Source organism: Silurus aristotelis, assembly GCF_946808225.1.
Source record: "Silurus aristotelis genome assembly, chromosome: 14".
Classification (NCBI taxonomy): domain Eukaryota; kingdom Metazoa; phylum Chordata; class Actinopteri; order Siluriformes; family Siluridae; genus Silurus; species Silurus aristotelis.
In genome coordinates, this window is record NC_139587.1 from 18,683,892 (window position 1) to 18,702,993 (window position 19,102).

The 19,102-nt window shown below is 37.3% G+C and overlaps 1 protein-coding gene across 1 annotated transcript; it reads right to left on the reverse strand.

The window, feature by feature from the left end:
* Window positions 1-7,491: 7,491 nt before the first annotated feature.
* vegfba (vascular endothelial growth factor Ba) lies at window positions 7,492-18,046 on the reverse strand. The gene is made up of 8 exons (XM_083560114.1): window positions 16,894-18,046; window positions 14,417-14,465; window positions 13,994-14,190; window positions 13,111-13,184; window positions 12,347-12,379; window positions 11,264-11,347; window positions 9,717-9,911; window positions 7,492-9,624 (listed from the first exon to the last, which is right to left on the reverse strand). The coding sequence occupies exons 1-8, from the start codon at window positions 16,975-16,977 to the stop codon at window positions 9,603-9,605; spliced, it is 738 nt and encodes a 245-aa protein (XP_083416240.1). The 5' UTR covers window positions 16,978-18,046; the 3' UTR covers window positions 7,492-9,602.
* Between the last annotated feature and the right edge of the window lie 1,056 nt (window positions 18,047-19,102).

Here is a 19,102-nt window from a genome sequence, read left to right on the forward strand (position 1 = left end):
CTTTTTTTATTTACATTTTCGTATTAATTGACTTATTAATGTAAAATTAGGATATTGAAAATATTATAATTGAGCTATGATTATATTTAATTATTTAGTAGGGCAGTACTAAATCTAGCACCTATGTTTAGTGTAGATTTTTGTTCTTCAAACTTTCCTCCAATTATTTTTGTAATAATTATTATGTTTTTAACTTGCAATTCACTTTAAATAGAAGCTTTCTTCCAAATGAAACTGTGCAGGCTGTTGGGCCCCAAATAGGGTGAATTATATTCTTTATTATATGAAACTATAATTTAAATACTTGAACTTCTTTTATCACTCTGTACCTTAACGTATTTCAATTATACAATGAACTATATATATATATATATATATATATATATATATATATATATATATATATATATATATATATATATATATATATATATATATATATATATATATATTTATTTATTTAGGAATTTCATTTAATTTTAACAGTAAGGGTTTAAAATGTATGAGAGTCTGCATATTTAAACATATTAATTCATCACTGCTCTGAAGTTTTTAGAACCTTTAGAACTATTTCAACATCTATGCCAATAAACAGGCCCACAGACTTTCACAATCACAAACCTTTGGTTTGCTGTGAGAACAGAATATTTACAGATGAGTGAGCAGGTTGGTATTTGCGCTTCTGATTGTGTTTTGTTGGTTCCCATTTTTAAACTTCTTTCTCTTCTTTCTCTTTCCCTTCAAGCCCCTTTTACATTTACATAAATATGTATATCTTATATGTATTGCAGTTATATTGCAGATAGAGTTGTGATATGTTGCTTTTTTATACTGTATATTTTTTCTAATGGCAGAAGCAGTCTGTTCAACCTGCCAGTGTGATAATTTAATGAATGAAATGACATCATTGATTTATTATATTATTGGATAGTTGTGTGTCCAAATATATTTGGACGTACAGTGCATTAATTAATCTATTTGCTAAACATTTATTATTGTCTTCCTTTATTCTAACCCTAAATTCATTTTAGTGCTGTGTAGTGTGGTGCACAGCAGCTGCTTTGACAACAGAATCTTTGTATTTGGCTACATTAGATTTTGCACTGAGCACCAGCTGTGTTCCCTTGCAGATTGAAATGTGTAGCTCCCACCTGTCACAACAAATTCCCCAAAAATGAGTGCAATTCATATTTTGACAGATAGAATTATTTGCAGAATACTGCAGATATTACAGCTTTAGTATTGTGTTTGGTAAAACACAGATTGAAAAGATTAATATTGGGATTTAAGTGATTAATATTGGGATTAAATTAATTAATATTGGGTAGGTATCACACAAAGACATCCCAGTTGACCGGATGAGGAAGAAAATATGTGGAGTAAGACCAAGGTAATCTCTTTGATATCGCTCCTGCATATATTAGCTGTTATGCTGTACCACAGCATCCCCTGTTAGCCCAATGAGACAATGCAGCTACATTCACATTAAATTTTTATTTCTTTTTCAATATTCATTCAGCACAAATACATTCACGCAATTATAGGTACATTCTCTGTACATAACAATAGAATAATATTTAATATTCATCACTTGACCATGGGATGGTAGTTAGTGCCACAGTAATGCTGATCTCTGTGGATTTTCCTGCACAACAATATTTAAAATTTAGACACAATTGTGCAAAAAAACATCCAATTCTGGCTGTGGAAGCACTTTGCTGACCAGATGAGAGATTTGAGAAGAGTGATTATAGTGGTTTAAACTGACAGACAGGCTACAGTTACTCAAATAATCACTCTTAGCAACCATGGTGAGCATCTTAAAATGCATATGCTTAGAGGCCATTGAGGTGGACAACAAAAGCAGATGACTGAGAACAGGAATCAGAGCTTACATTGGTAACAAGCTCACTGAAACAAGGTAAAGATTTAAAATACATAATTTCAGTATTCAAATTTTAGCCATGTCCACACTGTTTTCATGATAACATTTTATTTAATGTTAAGATCAACACTGCACATGATTAAACAGATAATATATCAACATAATAACCATACCAATAAATATAACCAACAAAAATCCACTGGAATGTCATTAGAGCTGAATAATTAAGAGAAGGGTTTTTTTTTTGCTTAAAATATATGCAGTTGTTAAAGACACTGTTCATTCACTCACACTACAACTACACTTATGTACAGTCATTGCCAGTTCTATTGAAAATTATTGCCTGCAAATAGTTGGCTATATGTTTTGGATTTTGTTATAACGTTATTACATCGAAAGTGTCTATTATTATAACAGAACATTCTGTCATCCCCTGAGGCAAAGACTCATTGAGCAACTATAATCATGCTCCATATGAAATTTTCTTGGTAATTAGCACAGTTTGGAAAGGAGCTCATATTTCTGAAATAAAAAAATAGATATGCTCCTGATATTCAAGAGAAATTCAATCATTCAACTTATGTAACTTTTTTATTCAGGTCAGGGTCACAGTTTTTTTCTGGAACCAGGCCCAGGCACACTGAAAGGGAGAATTATCTCAGGGCAGCACGCACACACACAATCTAATTTAGGGACAATATAGTGTAGGTCCCAACCACCTATATCATACAGATCTTATTTTATTAATGGGTTATTTATTTATTTATTTATTTATTTATTTATTTATTTATTTATTTATTTATTCATTAATATGATTGTTACCAAATTACATTTGTAATGTGTTACCTTTGATTAAAGCAGAGATTTTTATGAGAGTGAACCTCACAAGGGTTCCACTGTTAATGTATACCTGGACACGTGCAAGTAGCAAATAAAAATCTTGAGTCTTGAATCTGCATTCAATTAGAAAGAAATTGAAGAATCCAGAGAAAACCAACCACTTGAAAATCTGAAAACTCCACACACAATCAGTAATCTGATATAATGAGGCATACCCACTTGCTTTAACATTATTATTATTATTATTATTATTATTATTATTATTATTATTATTATTATTATTATTATTATTATTATTATTATTATGTTGTTGTTGTTGTTGTTGTTGTTGTTGTTGTTAGTAACCTTAGGCTATGCTTTGCGGCGACCACTAGGGTCTGCCAGACAACAATTAGAAGCCAATGCAAACTTTTTTGTATAGCAGCGAATAGCAGCGCAATTTTGGAGACCGAAAATTACTTACTTTTGTCTGTTGTAGTAAACAAAATATAATTTCACATAAAGCCCTTAGGCCGGACTTCAGATAGCATTGCTCAAACCTTATTAACCACCAGAGGTCGCCACATCCCTAAAATATGGAAACAAAAAAAAGAGTGCCTATTGGGTTTAAACAATATTTTAAAAGAGGAAAGTAAAGATTATAATAGTTTCTTTCAGAGCTTAACTGAGGGAAATACAAATATGTACTGGAGCAAACAGAGATAAACCTAAGAGCTGAGGTAAATGCTACACAGTGATGCCGACTTGGAGATAACTGTCACTGTTTATAACTGTCATGTTATCACTCAAACACACACTCGGCTTTGTGTTATGGAACTCAACATGAAGCAGCATGTCTTGTTTGTGCTGTTTTGTTGCTGTAATCTTTCCTCCTCAGTGACTGTGAGGATTTTCTTATTTCTCTATTAAGAAAGAGGTGGAATAAAAAAGTAAAAAAAAAGTATACACTTCAAACACAAGCATGCAGTTTGCCTTAGGCTATGTTAAGGCCAACCAGTTTGTGCTACTTCTAATAAAACCAGTATGTTTTCATATTTAACACAAACAGTGCAGTAAGATCGTTTAACACAAAGAATTCTGGGGCCTGTTTGAGTTTTGTCTTCTTGAACCCTTTGAAATTATCGCCACCCTCTTTTACAGGCATCTTTGAAAATACAGTATGGGTTAAAATATAGTCTGTGAGGACTTGTCCAACTCTAGTTTAAGTTAGGTCTCTTGCAAAAAAATAAAAATCTAATAAATAAAAAATGGTGTAATATAATTGTGAGATTAAGAGCAAACCAAAATGTGTCTGGACTATGATTTAAAGTACACTTGATAGTCTACATGTTCATCATTAAAAACAATGTGTGTAAGATGATTAAATTACATAATTCATGTATTTAATGCTGAGGAAAACTACTAGAATAACATAGTAACATTTGTATACCTTCAAATTCATCATATATGCCATTTGCCATAGCAACTAACTTAATATCCTGATTGCTAATAAAACGGTTGTATTTCCCTTAGAATGAAACAAATGAGTAAATATGTTTCAGATTGTTATTCATTCATCTCCAATAAATGTTGACATCTGATCAGGGCAGCTGGAAATTCAGGATACTGGGAATTAGGCAGCAATACAACCTATATGGAATACAGCATGGTTTTAGGAAGTTTAAAGAAACTGTAGAAACCAGAGAAAACCTGGGTGCATGAGGAGACAACCAGACCCTGAAGCCGTGTGGCAACAACTTTACCAATTACACAACTGTTACAGCTTACCACGTGAATTCTTCAGTTTATAGATTAAACCCAGATGTAAGTAGTCCACATCCACAGAGATTATTTAATAACTTCATTGAGGACATAATCTATGACTTACTATATCAGTTTTTATAAAAAAGCTACTGTGAATTTAAAGTTGTGTTAGCAATCTCAACCAAACAAAGTCTATATGATTAGAATTGTCCATGCAAAAGAGTGAAAAATATCACAATTTCAATTATGTTCATGATGTGCAACTGTGTGATTAATATACTAACAATATAACAGTAAAATAGTGGTCACACTAATTTACACCCTTTGAGTGTTTATTGTGCGATTACCCTTGGCAATTCCACAATTCCTAACAATGCGTTAGTCTTAATGCTTTTTTTTCTCTCACATTGCTGTTGTCGTCACTCTCTGATGCCATCAAAACATACATGCACGTACATTCATGTTGTCCAGATACCATCCAGATCCTCTCCGAACACAGCTGCTTCAACAAAGAGTGGCAGTGTAAACATGGCTGATTTTTTATCGCCACTGCCACAGAGAGAGAGTGCGCACGAGACAAAAAGATATGGATGGATAGATGGAAATAAACAGGCCTTTGCTTTGAGATGGAAATGTGAGGGATGAGAGTAAGAGAGGAAGAGTGAACCCCTAGGGTGAGAGAAAAAAGAGATCATAAAGCAAACAGGCAAGTTTGTTTTTTCAGCTTAAAGAAAGATTTAAGAGATTCTCACATTCATGTAGGCAGTGGGAATGGGGCTGCCTATATATGAAGAAAGGGGTTTTGCTATTTTATATCTCACAGAGATTAAAAAAGAAGAGGAGAGAGGTTGAAAGACAAAGAGCCAGACAGTAGAAAGCAGCCTTTAGACAGATGACTCATGCTCCATCTCTCTGTCTCACTCTCACTCTCTCACTCTCTGCTTTGCTAATCTATTACAGGATGCTAAATTTGGTCCTTGCACAGACAGAGGTCTGACAGACAGGTACATCAGCATCAGATTATAGCCTGGTTGTGTCACACTGCTTCCACAAGCCTACTTGCACGCTTTCAAATGAAAAATGAATAAAAGTGAATTGCATCATCCACAGACAAGAGGTGGCACATTGCAAAATGTTTATTCATCGATTTCCCTTCGTCTCTCTATGCATAAAGCAATAGAGATGAAGCACGACTTTGATAATGTCAATCGAATCGGACATCTGCAGCTGCATTAAACACAATCCTCCCAAGAGTCCTAAGCATCCGTTTTACTGGGCATAAATCGGCTTCAAAACATGGCAGCCATGAAATCTGACCTTTGGAAAAAACATATGCTGTGATCTTGATCTAATTATAATAACTTGTTAATAACTTGCGGAAGAGCTGGTACGACCTCGTAAATGAAGTGCAAGTGCATTGTTGTCTTTAGATGAGATGGGGAGCAGGTGACATTGGAGCTAGAGTCACACTTTATGTGCATGTGTGCATTTTACTGAGGCAAAGAACTGACTCAGCAGCGCTGAGGCAAGAGGAGGGAGAGAGATAATATTATTTCTCACATCACCATGCTGCTGGCAGCCGTCTGCCCGTGCCTCCCAAAAGTGCACGATAATTATCAACATGTTTGTCTTTCATTACCTAACCAGCAAGGACAAAAGATCGAGAGCGGGAGAGAGAAAGATAAAGAGAGAAGGCAGGATGAAAAAAGTAAGTTTAAAATGACAGATAAGGCCAAAGAATGAGACAAAGATGAAAGGGAATAAATGAAGGGCATATAGAAGGCATTTGGAGAGTCATCAATAACCACAGTTTCTCAAAAATATGACATTTCACTTTAATAAAACAGTATACTGAACATTACATTATGGCTGTTGCCGAAGGGCTACTGAACGCATGTCAACCGATTATATACGCATTGTAGACACGTGGATTGCCCCTTAGCTTGCACATTGTAAGACAAATAAATGATTTATACATGTTCACAAACAGAGGAATAGGGCATAAATGGTGTAGCAGCAGTAAGACTATCGATTGTTACCATTCTAACAAATATCGATTACACAGAATAAAACTATAGCTTAGAGAGCGTCGTCTCATTCAAAGCCGCAAATCACACAAAAGTCGGAATGCAGAAGAAATCTCCTGTACATGACTCAAGGTGCACGCTAACAGTAAAGAGGACTGGTACATTCATATATAGCATATGTAGTGTACATTTTTCTTATTATATTTCAATTACAATTAGTAGCAGTAAATTTTGATAGCTGTACAATAAGTGTGGTAGTTGATTTTTATATATATATATATATATATATATATATATATATATATATATATATATATATATATATATATATATATATTAGGGCTGTCAAAATTAAAGTGTTTAATTTTAATTAATGCAAATGTACTCTAACAACACTCGAATTAATGCAGCACACATTTCTGTTTGCCATTTCTATTAAAAATATAAATAAATAAATATAAAAGAGGCTAAATTTAAACCTTCAAAGCCACACACATTTATTCATGACGTCTTTTCTTCACTATAAAAAATAAATAAACTCCACCGAAAAATAATTTTTAATCACTAAACATTTGTTGATGCACCAAGTCTCAAGTCAAACACCATAATCCGCTATGATGCACACATCCGGCAATTAAAACCGTCCAACTGGAAACAGCAAAAGATCTGTTTCATTTTAATCCTGATGATTTACATAATTTAAAACACCATAATTTCTTAAAACATTTACAGGAATATTTCATTCTCTATGTTGAGTATGCTATGAGGATCCCATGTTGATCAGAGTATTAAAAACTTGAAAAGTATTAATTTAAGTTGCACTTTATCACAAGTTAACTCAAGTTGATCATGCAATTAATCGCTATTAAATATTTTTATCAATTGACAGCCCTGATATATATAAATATATATATGATGACGTCTGAAATAAATCTATACAGTCATTTGAGTTGAGACAAACATTAAGTTTAGACGGTGTCTTTTTTTTTCAGACAGCAGTTAACAAACTTGACAAAACAATCCAGCACAAATGGAACAATTACTATTATTGTCAGAAGTGAAATTGTCAATCAGGGACCTTTATTATTTACATTATTGCAGACTAGTTACTATCTTCATCATATTATTGCAAAAATAACCCTCAGTTATGTCATGGATTTCAGTCAGATATGCTACATGATGAGACTTCAAGGTAGTTAAGTGACTGTGGCAAACATATTGATATCATGTCAACCACTGTCTGTTACCTTCACCGAACTGTACAGTATATACTATATATTCACAATTTCTCGCAGATAATATCAAACTTACAGACCTGAGCATTCACAGATGGCTATGACCAATGAATGATTCTAGACAAAATACTGAATTATATCCCCTCTGGTATTAATATTCGCACAGTTAATGTGATATTGGCATAAAATACCACGAAGCAACATTAAAAAGCTAGATATAAAAAGCAACTCAATAGAAAAATAAATATATTATATTTTGGATAGCCTATAGTCAGTGCAGAATGCCACAGATTATTAAACTTACAAACAAACATCTCAGATGATTTATATCAGTGCTGAGATTTGATCTTTTGATTGATTTAACAGATGTGCCTCTGATGTGTACAGGGCTGTTTTTCTGTTCTTTTTTTTAATTCTTGCCCCTTTGTTCGAACTAAACACAGACCCTCGCATAGACGCATGCTGGGGCAGAGAATGTGTCCATAGCAGGCCACCCAGGCCGGTGCTTTAAGACAGATTAACAGAACACAAAACAACAAAGGCACGATTACAACTTTTTTCTTTCTTTTTCTTTCTGTCTTTTTTTTTTTTTTTTTTTTTTTTTTTATAAATTAACCACATAAGGCTACAATATTATTACTTAAGACTTACATAACACCTGAATATAAGGATATAAACATGTAAAGTAAAAAAAAAAAAATTTATTTTTCTCTTAGTAATAATAAAGAAAAGCTTATAGTCACCTGTTATGTATGGGGGAGGGTTGAATTACAATAAGAGAGAGGTAGAAACTTGGAAATTTCAAAAACAATATATGTAAGTAAGTACGTAAGTAAGTAAAGTAGGACAGAAAGAGGAGTTTGTATTTGTGTTTGTGTGTGTGTGTGTATGTGTGTGAAAGAGAGAGTTTGTTTGTATGTGTGTGTGTTTGCTGCAATCAGCAATGGAATATAGCCAGGTCTCTTTACTATTGACATTCTCCTCACTGCCTGGCCTAAGGGAAAGTCTCATTTATTCCCAAAGGAAAGCGCCAGACAAAAAGCAAATCAAACAAACACAATAAGACTCATTGATACAGTCCTGGAGGCCACGTGATGGGCTTACGGAGGCTGAGAATAAATCAGGCCTGTCACACAGATCTTTATCATTCTATACCCAGACCACACAGAGACGCCCATCCATCCATTCACCACATCTCAATACCAGTCTCTCTATCAGTCACAACACATGGATATGCTCATGACAGATGGGAAATGTCCTAATGATTGAATGTCCTGCAACCTAATTTAGGACACTGGGTTTTTGGCAAAGTTTTAGGGTATATTAAAAAACAAAACAAATTCCTTTGTTGTTTGAACGTTAATAAAACTGTGAATTCCAGCTTCCAGATCAATCAAACACAATCATATGAGCAAAGTGTTTCCAACCAATGAGTTATTTTTTTCCACAATGTCTTGGGGGTGAAGGATCTATTAGCTCTATTATAAGATTTTGTGTATTAGCATGGATTAGCACAACAATCCAATCCACTTGAATGCAACATGCATTTCCTGTGACTCCACTAGCTGCTTGGGCCACTATGCGTGATTGGCTGTCAGAGCCATTGCAGCATGATGCATCAGGGGCTTTAGCGATGAGAATCTGGAGACACACGGTATACACACACCAATACTGGGTCACGGATACCGAGCTGAATACATGCATCTAATACTGCACTATATGTGAGAAGGTGGGTGGCAGGGTAGCAGGAGGTTCCACTACGCTTGGTGAGGTGAGTCCTGCTCTACAACTCCACAAGAAAGACACCGTCTTGAAAGATGGATGAAGATACAGTGCTTGTAACCAGGGAAGGAAGGACCCCTCATCATTTCATTATACTCTTATGGTCTCGCATCTGAAACAATAGCAAAACGAGGAATAAAAATACGGACATGCCTAGAGAGTAATAAAGTAGTGCAGTAGTGGCATTGCAAAAATAGGACATACCTGCAGCTGTGCTGGTTGAGTCTCTTGCCTCTTTTGGTGCAGCTCACCTCCTTCAAACTGCACGTACACTCGCACTTCGGTGGCTGTGATGTCATCCTGCGCATAGGGCAGGGCGGGCATTGCTCTTCAGCAGGGGAAGAAGGGCAAATAGTTGACGGGAGAGCAGGAGGTGCAGGTGCTGTTGGTGCTGGAGTCCTATAACGACAGACAAAGCCTGGGTAAATATGTTGCTTTAAAAAAGCAAAAACTATCATTGTAAAACTGTTAAATTAATGCTGTTATAATATACTTGATATAACTACATTACAACGACTGAATGTTGTACTCATTTACAGGTTTTTAAAATCATAAATCCACTATACTGTTAGTTACTATTAGAAACATTTGGCTACTGGTTTAATGATTAGTAAAATGTATGGTTGTAACTGTGCACTGAAAGCCTCCAGCTTATCAGTGAAATGAAAAGATTATCCTGTATGTTCTATGAAAAGGTCAGTGTCAACATAAATAATAATTATAATCAATAATCTGTTGTTCTGTCCAGAGAACAGCCTTATTTAGTGTTTCTTAGCAGCCAACACTTGATAACATGCATCAGGAGAAGAACTGTTTATTGGGCATATTAATAGTAAATTAAATTATGCTTTGGAATGGAATGTTTTTGTCACTCTTTTACAATAGCAAGAAACGACTTGAGGCCTCACAGTCATTTAATCAAGAGTAAGGGGTTGTTAGGCACGCCACATTGTGTCATCATACAATCCCTGTAACACACATCCTCTCAAGGCTTCTACGCCCAATATTGATGCGATTTAGGCTATTAATAATATGTTCCACCTGTTTGTAAGTCCTAATCTCTCCTTATTTTTTCATGCTAAGCCCCCAATCCCCCTGGGATGCAACACTTAGAATGGTAAAAATGGATGGATTGTGCAAAGACTGTGCAAAATTATCCTAATAATAATGCTTTTAACGTGTAATGCTTTTAAAAGTGCTTTTAGACAGATGCGACTGGTGCGTTTACAAAGTTGACCAAAAAAGGAGAGGAGGAAAACTACAGCTGAGTGAGTTAATTAAGGTGGAAATCTGCCATTGCACTAGTGAATATGTTTAAGATGTCTAGAAGCCACAATGGGGGATGGGGAGAGTGCTTTCTGGCCCACAAATTATCCTGATTTCACACCTGCCACTGACTCTATCCATGGACGGATGAATGATGGATAGCAGAGAGGGAGAGGCGATCCAAAAGAAAACGCCCCCTGCTTGCCCTTTCCATGCATATGATAGAGGAGTAAAAAGAGGGGGGAACAGAAATCTTCTTAAATGTATTTATTTCGAAAAAATGTACTGGAATCTGTGTGTGCGTGCAGTGCAACATGTATAAAAACAGTTTTAAGGTCTATGTTGTAACATATAAAACCTTATTTAAATCCTGGCAACAGATTAGTGCACTAGTTAAACAGTTGTGAAAGTTAAGATGAGGTATGACTTTCTGGATTTACAAATGTCACATGGAGTTGGGAAAAAAAACAACAACAGAAACTTACATCTCCTTTATCCTGACATGTTTCTTTCGCTTCGGTTTTCCCCTCTCCCTTTTCCTCTCTTTTTTCACTGTCCGTGGGTCTTGCCTGTAAGACAGGGACAGAGATTGATCAGATCAGTTCAGTGTTATGCTCCATGTGACGACCAAGACACTACCCTGTACTAAATGGTATAGCGGTCATTGCTACAAACAGGCCTGATATATCAATGACAGATTTGAGCAACATGTGACTTTCTTTTCTTAATACTTGTGATTCATCGTTTTCTTTTCAGGAGTGTTTGAGGGGCCAGTGGCCTAATTAAGCAACAGAAATGAATGTTGTGTTTCTCAACTCAGGAGGAGTTCTGGGTTCTGACTTGCATCCAGCTTTGTAGACACAGGCCAGCTGGACACACACACACACACACACACACACACACACACACACACACACACACACACACACACACCATACACACACACACCATACACACAGGGCAAACAGAAATTCAGAAGAATGAAGCCCTTACTTACTTCTTGCCATGTCAAGTCAAACATATATCAGTCATGGCTAAATTTATTTTGTATATTGTAATTGTAACTACAAATAACTACAACTCTTTTTTTTATGTTGTTGAAAAAAGCATAACTGGAAATCAGAGGTATATAAAATTTGCTTCTTTCTGTAACATAAGATTTTACAATAGAAGAGGCAAGGGAATAGAGTAAGTCATAGTGAATGTGAGACTTAATCAAATGTAATGCTTTGAGTCCATATGAATCTACAACAGGATTTATAATCATTGGCTTCAGAGACTCATTAAACACAGTTACAGTTTTACTTTGGTGTAGTTGGCCAGGGTGCATGTGATGAAATGACAAATGGGAAATAAGATTGGACCAGGCGGGTGCTTTCGCTCACTACATTAGCTGAACATGCAGTTCCACAGTGTAGTCAGCATCATTGAGTCACCAGCAGGGAGAGGACGCACACAGAGAAGGAGGGAATGCATAAACGGTAAAAGGCTAATGTTACGTAATACCCTATATACACAAGTCTATGAGCAAACACTCATGCCCTTGCTCACGTACACACATCATTTACCTGGTTGGCTCTGTATGAAGATCGCCTTTTGGCCTAGGGGAAAAAAACACAATCATATATTAATATGAGGAGATAAGACAGCAACTCATTACACTTCTAAGATTCTAAGACTAGAGTTCAGAAACTACTAACAAGCTGGCATTAAAATCTGTGTGCCTTAGGCGGTTTAACCCTAGCATTGTGCACATACTGGTTTTAAAAATAGTAACTTAGATCAGATTGTGTTGATAGTCAATAGTGCATTTGATAGCTTCAGCATGGTGAAGCATCATTTCTTCCAACGGAAGAAAAGCATGAAATATAAATGATCTTTCTGAGCGCTCAGCTCTGCTCAATCAGCTGACCCTAATCCTAAACCCTGAGCCCTGATTTTAATGTGAATTGTACAAAATGACCCAATAAAGACCCAATACACAGAGCTTGGCAGGACGCCAGAATAAAAGGGGGCTTTTGAGGCTACTTCCTTATTCTTGACATTATGCAAAATGGCGTCTATAGGGACAGAAGGTATTTATGCATGTGATGGAGTCAGGGGAGAGTTCAACTCAGCTTTGCTATTCAAAACCTATTTTGGCATTTTTGCTTGATAATTCAGAATGTGAAATTATGCTCGACATTTATTGGTATGTATCACACTCGAAAGTGTATTAAAAAATAGCATTTAGAACAAACACCAAAATTTATTGCAGCCTGTGCATTTAGCCCTGTGTCTCACTAAGATAAGGGATGGATATAATGTATGTACGTTTGTGCATAAGGCTCACCTGCACTCACACTGGCTATGTTCTACGAAGGGTAACTGTACCAGTTCGTGCTTCATGTATGTAGTCTTCATAAGCTGTGGAGATTGCAAGGTCAGCATTAGAACACACATTAACATTCACAATGCAGCCACAGACACAAATCTCTGAATAATAATGACTCTATCTTTTATCCTACAATCTCTCAAAATGGTACGTGACTAGAGTCCAATCCAGCAATATCTATTACACAGTAGACTCTGTCCTGAATATGCATAAATGCCTCATGCTGTGTATGTCCTTTCAAACACACTTTTGTTTTCAGCATATTGAGTGAGATTTTGAGATCTCACTTTGTTTGGGGACAGTTGGTGTGTGGGTTTGTGTAAAATAACACTCTGTCTATTACATCTCCACATCTTTGGCATTTGCATACAATATAGTTATATTATGTGTGCTGTATATTTGCTTAACTGTGTTTTCATGCGCTTACACTTTAAGGCATTTTCAAGATCTTGCAAGTATAGATAAGTGACCATGTGTTATAATTAAAGAAAAAAAACTTTTTCATGGTATGTGTATTTCTGATATACTCTGAACTTCAATAAATGGGTTTAATACTCCAAAATTAGAAAATTATAAGTTAAACGCAGATGTAAAACTTTCATACTATAAATAATTTAGATAGTCATGTTAGATTCTCAAAGTGTAGACAAGAAAAAAAAAAAACCCAGACTTAATTATTTGATGCAACATATTACTCAGATGCCACAAAAAAAAACCTCTGTGTTGACTTGCATTGTATCTCTATAGTGAAAAATGTAAAGTAATAATATAGTATGTACCTATAGCATGTCAGTATAGTGTGTGTATGTGTGTGTGTGTGTGTGTGTGTGTGTGTGTCTACCTCCATGCTGAGCGTATCTGTTTGTGTGGGCACACATTCAAGGGCCTCGTCACCACAGCAGCCGCCACAACGCCTCAGTGACACACATGATGGCAGGAAGAGGTGATGAGTCTCCCATGGGAACTCCTGCCACACCTCCACCAACGTCTCTCTGGGCTGGCAGCTGCTCCTCTGATACACATCCATCCATCTAACCACTGAGATGGGAAGAGAAAAGTGTAGCCAGAGAAGTTATGACTAAGTTAAAAGTGTCTTACCTGGGCCATGATTCATTTCAAGACTGATTGTTTTATTTTTATTATTACATTTCTATTAATAAGTACATGGATGGTAGAAAAACACATGAAAGAAGCAAACTCTCTCATCCCACCACACAGATCTCATGATTTTCCATTTTCTTAATGAGTTGATAAGAAAGAGTACCTTGTCCTGATTCAGAGCCGTGACTCTTTGCGGGCTGCCACTGAGCGAGCTGGAGGAGACACACATCCAGTCAGACATAACATACAATAAGTACAGACAGCAACAATGACAGAAATCTAAACTGCATGTCCAAAAGTTTGAAAAGTTGCATTGATATAACAGCTATTTGGAAATAATAATAATAATAATAATAATAATAATAATAATAATAATAATAATAATAATAATAAAAATAAAGAAATTAAACTATAGTAAAAAACTAAAACAACTACAAATTGTGACTGTAAAATAATAATAATTATTATTATTATTAAAAACAAGCCGCTATTTAAATGCTAAAGTGGAAAAAATATAATTTGTTTAACTGACTAATTTATAATGTTATTGTGTAACAAAAATAAAGGCTATTTTAAAACCAATATTATATGAAAACCTCAAAAGTCCACTAAAGTATTATTTAACCACAGGCAGAAACCACATGCTGCCTAATCAATGCTAGAAAATAACTTATACATCAATCAGTTCCATACAGTTCATAAAATACCCATTTCTCAGTTCAAGAAAAAAATGATCAGGAACCCGAATGATGATTGATACAGAAGGTCAAATTGCATCAGTTAGGATTTCAAAAGAAAATCCATACAGATGAAATTGTCAGTTTGAGAGTGTGTTGCTTTGATCGCATGTATTGCTGTAAGGTAAGATAAGAACAGGAAGTTAGCACAGGTTTGGATGAACACGCCCCTCAGTACTGTTGGATCCACACTCTGTTACAAGGTCACAGCTAGATGAGAGCAGACTTTGTACTACAGCACACATTCACAGATGTGCATACACGTTAAAGTGCAGTTTGCCTTTGCCCAACTTGGAGGATGTTTTCGAGTAAATTAATGTGCATTTAGTTGTCGTACAAGTATAACAATCCTTAAGTGCTCCTGCACGATTGTCCATATGGAAGTATACATGAATAGAGGTATTAATTCAAATATGTAACAATTCCTCTATGTTAATTATTAAAAACATGTCTGTGTCACAGTGCTGAAATGTGGTGCCAGCTGGTACAATGTGGTACAGTGCTGTATCTGGAAAAGTACAAGAATCACACACACAAGGGTAATTTACATGGCATCAATGTTGCAGTGTGATTGAAATATCAGTCAATCTCCTTTCTTGCCTTACAGTCATTGTGAAATCTGGCTGCCAAGCCTAGGATTGGCAGAATGGCTGGCACGGTCGCACACTCCCACCCACATACACAAAGAAAGATCGTCTCAGTCCTGCCAGCTCATGCAGTAGCAGCTCGCTTTTTGGCAACGTCAGTCCGCTCTCTAACACTCTTTGATCCCCGGCACATCGTCTCAGGGCCTGCAGCTCTCTCTCCAAGCGCCTCCGCCCGGGATTTGTCTGCCAGCCCTGCCCATCATCACACAGACCTGCGTTCGTGCCAATGAAAGACCTTAAAACGCTAACCACTCCTTCTGCACTATTTTCGTGGCAGGTGTGTAAATAGCTCAAACGCCAGCAAGGCCGATGCGTTATAGAAAGATGTGAAAAAATGAAGAGTGGATGACATAACCTTGCCCCCACTTGGTGATAACAGTGTGATTAACTCTTACATCATTTCCCTGATTCATTTGATGTGTCTGAATGTGCATTTGTGCATGTGTCTGGGGGAGAGAGGTGAAGAGAGAAAAAAAGCTAACAACACACATACCAGGGGTGTAAAACATAGTTCATTAGGTTTTTTCAGGTTCAGTGAACTAATAATTTTAATAAGGGTCTCGGGCCTAATCATGCCAATCAGAATGATACGTCACATGAATCCAAGATCGAAAGAATCAGCCAAATCCTGCCCTTTATGATCACTCTGCAGTGGCACAAGATTCTGCCATCAAGCAAGGCACCCATTTCACGTAGCCCTGAACTGAGTACCCAGAATCACACCGGCTCTTCTAGTAAAGCATGACTGACGCACAAAACCACACAGGAAGGAACACACACACAACCTCTCTTCTCTAGTTTCACCTCCTCAGCGCGCAAGTATACCAAAGACACAGACACTAAGCCTTCACTCAGGCGTCTGCAGCGTGTGTCCAGGGTTTATAACGTCTTTGTAACACCTTTATAATGTGATCCAGTGACTACAAAAAAGTAACCAAAAATGCGCATTTAGTTTGCGCGCCGCATGCTCGTTTATAATAATGCACAACCTTTGAGATGGCAAATGCCAATGACCGTGAGGTTATCCAAACAAAATCAGGGTCGTAAATGCTCTTAAAAAAAGGTATTCAGCATTAAGCACAGAAAGTGAAGACTTAAATGGATTGTTTTTACTCAGATGACAGGTGATTTAACGCAATAAGGAGCGCTGTGGTTAAAGGAAACACATGATTTAGGAATATCAGAAAGTGGAGCAGAAGCATCGATCACAGGGAAAGTTTGCACTTTTAAGCCCAGTGCGTGTTTAGGGATCTTACCGGTGCCCTGGCACAGTGTGTTGGCATCCTGGCGAGGGAGACGAAGTGCAACATGCCGAGAAGAACTTGTAGCGTTGTGCCCATTGTTGCTGTTCGCCCAAGCAAGTCCAAAAATAGTTCTCAAAATTATAGAGCTGGAGCTCCTGTTCCTTGATTGCAGGCAATCCTGGTTACTTTTTTGCCTTTCGCAATTTGAAAACGAATCCCCGAAAAAGAAAGCATGACAACCTACTGTTCAAGTGTTAAAACCCCATAATATTTCGATACAATAATCACAATTTTGCCTCAATTCCTTCTCCACTCCTAGTCTACAAGGAGATGTATGGAAACCGTTAGCGACACGCGGACGCCCCCCGCTCTTTGTCACAGAAATCAGTCCTGAGTCTGGGAGTCCTCCAGTCAGGAATCATGAGCAATCCAAATGAATGTCCAGTCACTGGGTGAACTGAAGAGGTTGCGTGAGCGGTTCTAATCCCACTGATTCGCAATTAAAAGACACGAAATAACCTAGAGAGAGAAATCCCGCTCCAAAAGGCGCAGGCCAGCAGGTAGTCTGATTATTATGCTTGAGAATGGGTGGCACCGCTTACTGTAATCCTCCCTGTAGTGTGCGTGATATTCCAAGGTGAAAAACCACATCCGGAATGGTTAAATCCTTCCCGGCGGTGAGAACGGCTCCCATGCCTCTTCCACGCGTGCTGGCTTTTAAGAGCCGCTTCCCGTGACGCATCTCGCGCGAGCTCGGCTGCGTGTCCCGAGTGCAATTGCGCCCATGCACAGCCACGCCGCTCTTCTGTTCTGTGATACGATGACGTTTCACCCGATGGCAACACCACGCGTTAGGTATTTTTTTTTATATTTTTATTGTTATTACCCGCTATTAAATGTGCGATCAGCCCGATAATAGATAATAGATACAACAGCAGAAGCGAGGCAATCAGGCCTAGTGGCTCGGTCGGATCTGGATCTGTGCCTCCCTATTTGCCCTTCAAGCAGCCGAACTGGAAATGCGCGCGCTTGCAACTCGAGGCTGCGCGTAACTGGCTGTGCGAACTTTTCCCCCCTCTCTCTCTCGCCCCCTCAAAGCCTAGACCTTGTTCGAACGGTGCAGGTGGAATGAATGCCCTCTCCCGTCGGCATACGCCTCAGCAATAATTAACTCCCACTCTCTCGGTTCACTTGCAAGACTTTTATTTGTCTAGATTGCGTTTTTAGTGAGCCCTATAAAACCACGCATCTAGCAACAATACGTATTAAATATAATTTCTCTCATTATCTTATGATTTTGTGAAATATTGTTTCAAATGCATTTCCCACTACAACCCCTAAGTGTTCATAGCGACCCCTCCCATTTCCCTTGCATGTGAAGACCCCCGACGTCATTGGTAAGTGTTTGGGTTATATAGAAGCTCAAACCTCATGGGGGATCACTGAATGCGGGCTGTTATCTCCTTTAGAGCTAAGTGACAACACGGCTTACTGCCACAATACCCCCTGAAGGCCCTCTCAATGCAAACAAGAATTGATCTCATGTGCTTCCACACAGTGTCAGTGGAAATGTCTGACTAACAAGCCTTTCAAAGTTTTAACAGATTCATGACAATAAAAGTGTCAAACCAGCCTTAAGGTCATAGCCAGTACATAGGCCCATGTAATCACTAACACAAAAACACCCCTTAAAACCCCATCCCTGGCTCCTGACTCATTCCTGAGAGCAGTTATCTTGATATTTAGTCTGAGAGAGGACTGCACCTGCATATGGGCACATGTGCACTTTATCAGCCTATCAGATCTGAGCTGAGCATTGCCTAGCTGAGTAGATCCAAAAGCAAAAAGAACCCGCAATGTCAACATCTCACCAGTAACGTTCGTGAACACATCTACGCGAGCATGGCGCATCGTTTGGAAGAATTTGACAAGTTAAAGACAAGGCTGATTATAATCTCAACATAAAACTAAGCGTATTTATATGATCCTGTAGATGTGGCACCACACCTAAAATAAATGAGCTGAGATATGATTCAGCATTTGTAATGTTAAAATCAGACGTCATGCTACATAGCTGGCTGTGGCCACTACAACACAAATTCTTTTTTTTTTTTTTTTTTTATGGGAAATTTAGCTGTTGCATTTTCCAGGCTTTTTGGCTCATGTTAACCATGTTTATTGTTCATATTTGGAAAATCAATTTGTCATTTTTGGCCTTCAG

Excerpts from the sequence above, each read along its gene's own strand:
- vegfba (XM_083560114.1), bottom strand. The coding sequence starts at position 16,977 with ATGGGCACAACGCTACAAGTTCTTCTCGGCATGTTGCACTTCGTCTCC. Across the intron at positions 12,380-13,110 it reads CATAGCCAGTGTGAGTGCAG|GCCAAAAGGCGATCTTCATA; the intron begins GTGAGCCTTATG and ends TTTTTCCCCTAG. Across the intron at positions 9,912-11,263 it reads CATGTCAGGATAAAGGAGAT|GACTCCAGCACCAACAGCAC; the intron begins GTAAGTTTCTGT and ends CTGTCGTTATAG.